General features: G+C 52.8%; 1 protein-coding gene across 3 annotated transcripts in view; it reads left to right on the forward strand.

Annotated features, from left to right (window-relative positions):
* The window catches only part of LOC140399647 (carbonic anhydrase-related protein 10-like), a 125,978-nt gene that overhangs the window by 74,288 nt on the left and 41,690 nt on the right, over positions 1 to 10,000 (forward strand). For all 3 annotated transcript variants that reach the window (XM_072489188.1, XM_072489187.1, XM_072489189.1), the window contains one exon: positions 1,020 to 1,115. In XM_072489188.1, coding sequence (XP_072345289.1) covers positions 1,020 to 1,115 — 96 coding nt within the window. The remainder of the gene's footprint in view (positions 1 to 1,019; positions 1,116 to 10,000) is intronic.

Below are 10,000 nucleotides of genomic sequence, written 5' to 3' on the forward strand. Positions count from 1 at the left end.
ATCCCCCACCTACCCACCTTCTCCCCGTGTCCCTCAATCCCCACCTACCCACCTTCTCCCCATATCTCTCAATCCCCCATCTACCCACCTTCTCCCCATATCCCTCAATCCCCCACCTACCCACCTTCTTTCCGTATCCCTCAATCCCCCACCTACCCACCTCCTCCCCGTGTCCCTCAATCCCCCACCTACCCACCTTCTCCCCGTATCCCTCAATCCACACCTACCCACCTTCTCCCCGTATCCCTCAATCCCCCACCTACCCACCTTCTCCCCGTATCCCTCAATCCCACCTACCCACCTTCTACCCTTATCCCTCAATCCCCCACCTACCCACCTCTCCCCATATCCCTCAATCCCACCTACCCACCTTCTACCCATATCCCTCAATCCCCCACCTACCCACCTCCTCCCCGTATCCCTCAATCCCCACCTTCTCCCCGTATCCTTCAATCCCCACCTACCCACCTTCTCCCCGTATCCCTCAATCCCCCACCTACCCACCTTCTCCCCGTGTCCCTCAATCCCCACCTACCCACCTTCTCCCCATATCTCTCAATCCCCCATCTACCCACCTTCTCCCCATATCCCTCAATCCCCCTCCTACCCACCTTCTTTCCGTATCCCTCAATCCCCCACCTACCCACCTCCTCCCCGTGTCCCTCAATCCCCCACCTACCCACCTTCTCCCCGTATCCCTCAATCCACACCTACCCACCTTCTCCCCGTATCCCTCAATCCCCCACCTACCCACCTTCTCCCCGTATCCCTCAATCCCCCACCTACCACCTTCTCCCCTTGTCCCTCAATCCCCCACCTACCCACCTTCTCCCGTGTCCCTCAATCCCCCACCTACCCACCTCCTCCCCGTATCCCTCAATCCCCCACCTACCCATCTCCCTCTCCCTCCCTCCGTCCGATAGAGGAATAGGCTCCCCGGAAACATTTCATCGATAGGGAGGAGATGTTATTGAGAATTGAAGTCCATTCTCTTTACGATATTCCTCTTCATTCTTTAGGTTCAGCTGCTTCACTACAACGTGAATCTTTACCAAAACGTGTCAGAGGCTTCGCAATATGCCAATGGTTTGATGATCATCTCTTTATTCGTCGAGGTACATCTCAATTCGCAGCCTGACCTTTGAAACACTTTGATTAGCTCTATAATCTCTTCCCGAGAGTTGTTCAATCCATACCAGTCTCCCCACTGCTATCTCATAAGAACATAAGATCATAAGAACATAAGAACTGGGACCAGGAGTAGGCCATCTGGCCCCTCGAGCCTGCTCCACCATTCAATGAGATCATGGCTGATCTTTTGTGGACTCAGCTCCACTTTCCGGCCCGAACACCATAACCCTTAATCCCTTTATTCTTCAAAAAACTATCTATCTTTATCTTAAAAACATTTAATGAAGGAGCCTCTACTGCTTCACTGGGCAAGGAATTCCATAGATTCACAACCCTTTGGGTGAAGAACTTCCTCCTAAACTCAGTCCTAAATCTACTTCCCCTTATTTTGAGGCTATGCCCCCTAGTTCTGCTTTCACCCACCAGTGGAAACAACCTGCCCGCATCTATCCTATCTATTCCCTTCATAATTTTATATGTTTCAATAAGATCCCCCCTCATCCTTCTAAATTCCAACGAGTACAGTCCCAGTCTACTCAACCTCTCCTCGTAATCCAACCCCTTCACCTCTGGGATTAACCTAGTGAATCTCCTCTGCACACCCTCCAGTGCCAGTACGTCCTTTCTCAGGTAAGGAGACCAAAACTGAACACAATACTCCAGGTGTGGCCTCACTAACACCTTATACAATTGCAGCATAACCTCCCTAGTCTTAAACTCCATCCCTCTAGCAATGAAGGACAAAACTCCATTTGCCTTCTTAATCACCTGCTGCACCTGTAAACCAACTTTTTTGCGACTCATGCACTAGCACGCCCAGGTCTCTCTGCACAGCAGCATGTTTTAATATTTTATCATTTAAATAATAATCCCTTTTGCTGTTATTCCTCGCAAAATGGATAACCTCGAGGCCTAACTTCAGACATTTGAGCTCCATAATCCAGGCCGACACTTCCCCCGGTGCCAGTACTGAGGGAGCTCCGCTGCACTGTCGGAGGGAGATGTCTATACTCTAGAATTTGAGCTCCATAATCCAGGCCCACACTCCCCCCGGTGCCAGTACTGAGAGAGCGCTGCACTGTCGGAGGTAGATGTCTATACTCTAGGATTTGAGCTCCATAATCCAGGCCGACACTTCCCCCGGTGCCAGTACTGAGGGAGCGCTGCACTGTCGGAGGGAGATGTATACACTCTAGGATTTGAGCTCCATAATCCAGGCCGACACTCCCCCCCGGTGCCAGTACTGAGGGAGTGCCGCACTGTCGGAGGTAGATGTATACACTCTGGGATTTGAGCTCCATAATCCAGGCCGACACTCCCCCCGGTGCCAGTACTGAGGGAGCGCTGCACTGCCGGAGGGAGATGTCTATACTCTAGGATTTGAGCTCCATAGTCCAGGCCGACACTCCCCCCCCGGTGCCAGTACTGAGGGAGCGCCGCACTGTCGGAGGGAGATGTATATACTCTAGGATTTGAGCGCTATAATCCAGGCCGACACTCCCCCCGGTGCCAGTACTGAGGGAGTGCTGCACTGTCGGAGGTAGATGTCTATACTCTAGGATTTGAGCTCCATAACCCAGGCCGACACTCCCCCCGGTGCCAGTACTGAGGGAGCGCTGCACTGTCGGAGGTAGATGTCTATACTCTAGGATTTGAGCTCCATAATCCAGACCGACACTCCCCCCGGTGCCAGTACTGAGGGTGCGCTGCACTGTCGGAGGTAGATGTCTATACTCTAGGATTTGTGCTCCATAATCCAGGCCCACACTCCCCCCGGTGCCAGTACTGAGGGCGCGCCGCACTGTCGGAGGTAGATGTATACACTCTAGGATTTGAGCTCCATAATCCAGGCCGACACTCCTTCCCGGTGCCAGTACTGAGGGAGCGCTGCACTGTCGAAGGGAGATGTCTATACTCTAGGATTTGAGCGCTATAATCCAGGCCGACACTCCCCCCCCCGGTGCCAGTACTGAGGGAGCGCTGCACTGTCGGAGTAGATGTCTATACTCTAGGATTTGTGCTCCATAATCCAGGCCCACACTCCCCCCGGTGCCAGTACTGAGGGAGCGCTGCACTGTCGGAATAGATGTCTATACTCTAGGATTTGAGCGCTATAATCCAGGCCCACACTCCCCCCGGTGCCAGTACTGAGGGAGCGCTGCACTGACGGAGGGAGATGTATATACTCTAGGATTTGAGTTCCATAATCCAGGCCGACACTCACCCCGGTAAGTACTGAGGGAGCGCTGCACTGTCGGAGGTAGATGTCTATACTCTAGGATTTGAGCTCCATAATCCAGGCCGATAATCCCCCCGGTGCCAGTACTGATGAGTGCCCCACTGTCGGAGGGAGATGTATATACTCTAGGATTTGAGCTCCATAATCCAGGCCGACACTCCCCCCCGGTGCGAGTACTGAGGGAGCGCTGCACTGTCGGAGGGAGATGTATATACTCTAGGATTTGAGCTCCATAATCCAGTCCGACACTCCCCCCCGGTGCGAGTACTGAGGGAGCGCTGCACTGTCGGAGGTAGATGTATATACTCTAGGATTTGAGCTCCATAATCCTGGCCGATACTCCCCCCGGTGCCAGTACTGAGGGAGTGCCCCACTGTCGGAGGGAGATGTATATACTCTAGGATTTGAGCTCCATAATCCAGGCCGACACTCTCCTCCCGGTGCCAGTACTGAGGGAGCGCTGCACTGTCGGAGGGAGATGTCTATACTCTAGGATTTGAGCCCCATAGTCCAGGCCGACACTCCCCCCCCCGGTGCCAGTACTGAGGGAGCGCCGCACTGTCGGAGGGAGATGTATATACTCTAGGATTTGAGCGCTATAATCCAGGCCGACACTCCCCCCGGTGCCAGTACTGAGGGAGTGCTGCACTGTCGGAGGTAGATGTATATACTCTAGGATTTGAGCTCCATAACCCAGGCCGACACTCCCCCCGGTGCCAGTACTGAGGGAGCGCTGCACTGTCGGAGGGAGATGTCTATACTCTAGGATTTGAGCTCCATAATCCAGACCGACACTCCCCCCGGTGCCAGTACTGAGGGTGCGCTGCACTGTCGGAGGTAGATGTCTATACTCTAGGATTTGTGCTCCATAATCCAGGCCCACACTCCCCCCGGTGCCAGTACTGAGGGAGCGCTGCACTGTCGGAGGTAGATGTATACACTCTAGGATTTGTGCTCCATAATCCAGGCCCACACTCCCCCCGGTGCCAGTACTGAGGGAGCGCTGCACTGTCGGAGGTAGATGTATACACTCTAGGATTTGTGCTCCATAATCCAGGCCCACACTCCCCCCGGTGCCAGTACTGAGGGAGCGCTGCACTGTCGGAGGTAGATGTCTATACTCTAGGATTTGAGCTCCATATTCCAGGCCGACACTCCCCCCCGGTGCCAGTACTGAGGGCGCGCCGCACTGTCGGAGGTAGATGTATACACTCTAGGATTTGTGCTCCATAATCCAGGCCGACACTCCCCCCGGTGCCAGTACTGAGGGAGCGCTGCACTGTCGAAGGGAGATGTCTATACTCTAGGATTTGAGCGCTATAATCCAGGCCGACAGTCCCCCCCCCCGGTGCCAGTACTGAGGGAGCGCTGCACTGTCGGAGTAGATGTCTATACTCTAGGATTTGTGCTCCATAATCCAGGCCCACACTCCCCCCGGTGCCAGTACTGAGGGAGCGCTGCACTGTCGGAGGGAGATGTCTATACTCTAGGATTTGAGCTCCATAATCCAGGCCCACACTCCCCCCGGTGCCAGTACTGAGGGAGCGCTGCACTGTCGGAGTAGATGTCTATACTCTAGGATTTGAGCGCTATAATCCAGGCCCACACTCCCCCCGGTGCCAGTACTGAGGGAGCGCTGCACTGACGGAGGGAGATGTATATACTCTAGGATTTGAGTTCCATAATCCAGGCCGACACTCACCCCGGTAAGTACTGAGGGAGCGCTGTACTGTCGGAGGTAGATGTCTATACTCTAGGATTTGAGCTCCATAATCCAGGCCGATACTCCCCCCGGTGCCAGTACTGATGAGTGCCCCACTGTCGGAGGGAGATATATATACTCTAGGATTTGAGCTCCATAATCCAGGCCGACACTCTCCTCCCGGTGCCAGTACTGAGGGAGCGCTGCACTGTCGGAGGTAGATGTATATACTCTAGGATTTGAGCTCCATAATCCAGTCCGACACTCCCCCCGGTGCCAGTCCAGAGGGAGCGCTGCACTGTCGGAGGTAGATGTATATACTCTAGGATTTGAGCTCCATAATCCAGTCCGACACTCCCCCCCGGTGCGAGTACTGAGGGAGCGCTGCACTGTCGGAGGTAGATGTATATACTCTAGGATTTGAGCTCCATAATCCAGGCCGATACTCCCCCCGGTGCCAGTACTGAGGGAGTGCCCCACTGTCGGAGGGAGATGTATATACTCTAGGATTTGAGCTCCATAATCCAGGCCGACACTCTCCTCCCGGTGCCAGTACTGAGGGAGCGCTGCACTGTCGGAGGGAGATGTCTATACTCTAGGATTTGAGCTCCATAATCCAGGCCGACACTCCCTCCCGGTGCCAGTACTGAGGGAACGCTGCACTGTCGGAGGGAGATGTCTATACTCTAGGATTTGAGCTCCATAATCCAGGCCGACACTCTCCCCCGGTGCCAGTACTGAGGGAGCGCTACACTGTCGGAGGTAGATGTATATACTGTAGGATTTGAGCGCTATAATCCAGGCCGACAATCCCCCCAGTGCCAGTACTGAGGGAGCGCTGCACTGCCGGAGGGAGATGTATATACTCTAGGATTTGAGCTCCAGAATCCAGGCCCACACTCCCTCCAGCAACACCACGCCTCTCCAGGAAAAGGGCATCCAAAGGTTGGCCGCACTCCGAGCAATGAGACCGACCATCGTTCTGCATCCAAAATGGCCGATATCCTGGTTCCCGAGGCGCTCACGCGACGCCCCATACGGTTGATAGGGAAATTCCCGACTTGTATTCTCGGCCTGCGCTACAAAATCAAGGCCATTTGCCGTTATTTACTCGTTGTAGCTGACTGCTGGGTATTCGGGATTAGTGTATCGTGCCTCCCAGATCCCTCTGTACCCCAGAGTTCTGGACTCTCCCTCCGATTAAATAACATTCTCCTTTTCTAATCTTCCTGCCAAAGAGGATAACTATCCGCCCGACCACCTTCGACCCCCATCCGCCATCTTTTTGTTCACTCGCCCAGATCTCTTTGTATCCTCCACACAGCTTCCTTCAAAAATCCACTCGCGGGGAGGTGGGCGTCACTGGGCTGGGCCCTGGATTCATTCCCCATCCCCAATTGCCCCTCGAGAAGGTGGCGGGGGAGCTGCCTGGACCCCGCCGCAGTCCCCGTGCGGTGTAGGTACATCCACGCCGCTGATAGGGAGCGAGTTCAAGGATTCTGACCCCCAGCGACAATGGCCGATATATCTCCCGGTCGGGATGGTGTGGGGGGTGGGCGGGGGGGCTCAGCGAGAGGGAGGGGAACTCGCAGGGTGTGGGGGGGGGGGGTGTTCCCCGTGCGTCTGCCACCCCGCCTTGTACCTCTAGGGGGCAGAGGTGGCGGGTTTGAAAGCTGCGGTCTGAGAAGCGAGTGGCCGCAGTGCGTCGTGTGGATGGTGTCAAAGAACAAAGAACAAAGAAATGGACAGCACTGGAACAGGCCCTTCGGCCCTCCAAGCTCGTGCCGACCACGCTGCCCGACTAAACTACAAACTTCTACACTTCCTGGGTCCGTATCCCTCTATTCCCATCCTATTCATATATTTGTCAAGATGCCCCTTAAATGTCCCTATCGTCCCTGCTTCCACCACCTCCTCCGGTAGCGAGTTCCAGGCACCCACTACCCTCTGCGTAAAAAACTTGCCTCGTACATCTCCTCTAAACCTTGCCCCTCGCACCTTAAACCTATGCCCCCTAGTAATTGACCCCTCTGCCCTGGGGAAAAGCCTCTGACTATCCACTCTGTCTATGCCCCTCATAATTTTGTAGACATCTATCAGGTCTCCCCTCAACCTCCGTCGTTCCAGTGAGAACAGACCGAGTTTATTCAACCGCTACTCATAGCTAATGCCCTCCATACCAGGCAACATTCTGGTAAATCTCTTCTGCACCCTCTCTACAGCCTCCACATCCTTCTGGTAGTGTGGCGACCAGAATTGAACACTATACTCCAAGTGTGGCCTAATTAAGTTTCCATACAGGTGCAACATGACTTGCCAATTCTTATGCTCAATGCCCCGGCCAATGGAGGCAAGCATGCCGTATGCCCTCTTGACTACCTTCTCCACCTGTGTCGCCCCTTTCAGTGATCTGTGGACCTGTACTCCTAGATCTCTCTGACTGTCAATACTCTTGTGGGTTCTACCATTCACTGTATATTCCCTACCTGCATTAGACCTTCCAAAATGCATCACCTCACATTTGTCCGGATTAAACTCCATCTGCCATCTCTCCGCCCAAGTCTCCAAACAACTTAAATCCTGCTGTATCCTCTGACAGTCCTCATCGCTATCCGCAATTCCACCAACCTTTGTGTCGTCTGCAAACTTACTAATCAGACCAGTTACATTTTCCTCCAAATCATTTATATATACTACAAAGAGCAAAGGTCCCAGCACTGATCCCTGCGGAACACCACTGGTCACAGCCCTCCAATTAGAAAAGCATCCTTCCATTGCTACTGTCTGCCTTCTATGGCCTAGCCAGTTCTGTATCCACCTTGCCAGCTCACCCCTGATCCCGTGTGACTTCACCTTTTGTACCAGTCTGCCAAGAGGGACCTTGTCATGGCTGTCCCTTTCAGGAAATGTTTTGTCATATCAAATGGCTTCAGGAATGTCATTGCGTGGGTGGAGCTGGGCAGTGGCTCCGGGTTTTTAGTTTCGTTTACACATTTGGAAGCTGGATTGAGACAGAGGATTCTTGCGTGTGTGTCTCTCTCTCTCTCTCTGTGTTAAAAGGTGTCTCCAAACCACTTAATAATGTAACAGTGAGAACTGTTTTGGTAAAAAGGGTTTTCTGGTTCATGGAACAGCGTTAGTAAATTGAAACGGTTAAGGGCGGCAGGCTGGCGCAGTGGGTCAGCACTGCTGCCTCACGGCGCCGAGATCCCAGGTTCGATCTCGGCTCTGGGTCACTGTCCGTGTGGAGTTCGCGCATTCTCCACGTGCCTGCGTGGGTTTCGCCCCCACAACCCAAAGATGTGCAGGGTAGGTGGATTGGCCGCGCTAAATTGCCCCTTAAGTGGAAAAAGTACTCTAAAATTTGACAGTACTCTTAAAAAAAAAATTATTCTTGAATTGAAACAGTTAAGGGAAGATATTCAGGGTTATATATAGAGTACTGTAGCTGTGTGGGGAATGTATGTTCATAGCTGACAGAGGTAGGTTCTTTACCCAGAGAGTAGTGGGGGCATGGAATGCACTGCCTGTGGAAGTAGTTGAGTCGGAAACATTAGGGACCTTCAAGCAGCTGTTGGATAGGTACATGGATTACGGGAAAATGATATAGTGTAGATTTATTTGTTCTTAAGGGCAGCACGGCAGCATTGTGGATAGCACAATTGCTTCACAGATCCATGGTCCCAGGTTCGATTCCGGCTTGGGTCATTGTCTGTGCGGAGTCTGCACGTCCTCCCCGTGTCTGCGTGGGTTTCCTCCGGGTGCTCCGGTTTCCTCCCACAGTCCAAAGATGTGCGGGTTAGGTGAATTGGCCAATGATAAATTGCCCTTAATGTCCAAATTGCCCTTGGTGTTGGGTGGAGGTGTTGAGTTTGGGTAGGGTGCTCTTTCCAAGAGCTGGTGCGGACTCGAGGGGCCGAATGGCCTCCTTCTGCACTGTAAATTCAATGATAATCTATGATTAATCTAGGACAAAGGTTCGGCACAACATCGTGGGCCGAAGGGCCTGTTCTGTGCTGTATTTTCTATGTTCTATGTTCTATATTAAATGCTGACTGTGTGTGTTTATAAAAATGTTAACTAAATTCGTAGGATAAAGCTTCTTGTTGATTACAAACCCCTCAGAACTCTCTTGAATAGCACCTCAAAGGCAGGCCGTAATGCTCATCGCAACCAAAATCACTTGGGAGTTTTCTAAACCTGGGCACATTACAACAGGACACACGGCTGCCCCTGTGCATCGGGGGTGGAGGGAGCGGATGTCGAAGGCGGGGGTGGGGGGGGTCAGGAGGTGAGTTACTCTCCGCAGGATTCCCAGCCTCTGACCTGCTCTGGTAGCCGCAGGATTTATACGGCTGGGTCCAGTTCGGTTTCTCATCAATGGTAACCCCCGTGATGTCAATGGTGGTGAGGGATTCATCGATGGGAATGCGAGTGAGCGTTAAGGGCCATTGTCTGGCACTTGTATGGAGCGATGAATATTCACCTTCCCACACAGCAAACGTAAACACATAACGGACAGCGTTCTGGGTGTAATATTGAAACAGTTGAAATGATTAGTTTGTATAATGTCACAAAATAACATTGTGGTCTTATCTCTCGCTCCCATTTCTCTCTCTCTCTCTGTCTCTCTCTCTCTCTGTCCCTCTCTCTCTCTGTCTCTCTCTCTCTCCCATTTCTGTCTCTCTGTCCCTCTCTCTGTCTCTCTCTCTCTGTCCCTCTCTCTACCTCTCTCTCTCTCTCGTTCTCTCTCTCTGCCTCCCTCTCTGTGTCTCTGTCTCTCTCTCTCTCTGTCTCTCTCTCACTCTCTCTCTGTCTCTCTTTCTCTCTCTATCTCTGTCTCTCTTTCTCTGTCTCTCTTTTTGTCTCTTTCTCTGTCTCTCACTTTTTCTCTCTGTCTCTCTCTCGCTCTCTGTCTCCCTTTTTGT

The sequence above is a fragment of the Scyliorhinus torazame genome, chromosome 23, assembly GCF_047496885.1.
Source record: "Scyliorhinus torazame isolate Kashiwa2021f chromosome 23, sScyTor2.1, whole genome shotgun sequence".
In the NCBI taxonomy this organism is placed as follows: Eukaryota; Metazoa; Chordata; class Chondrichthyes; order Carcharhiniformes; family Scyliorhinidae; genus Scyliorhinus; species Scyliorhinus torazame.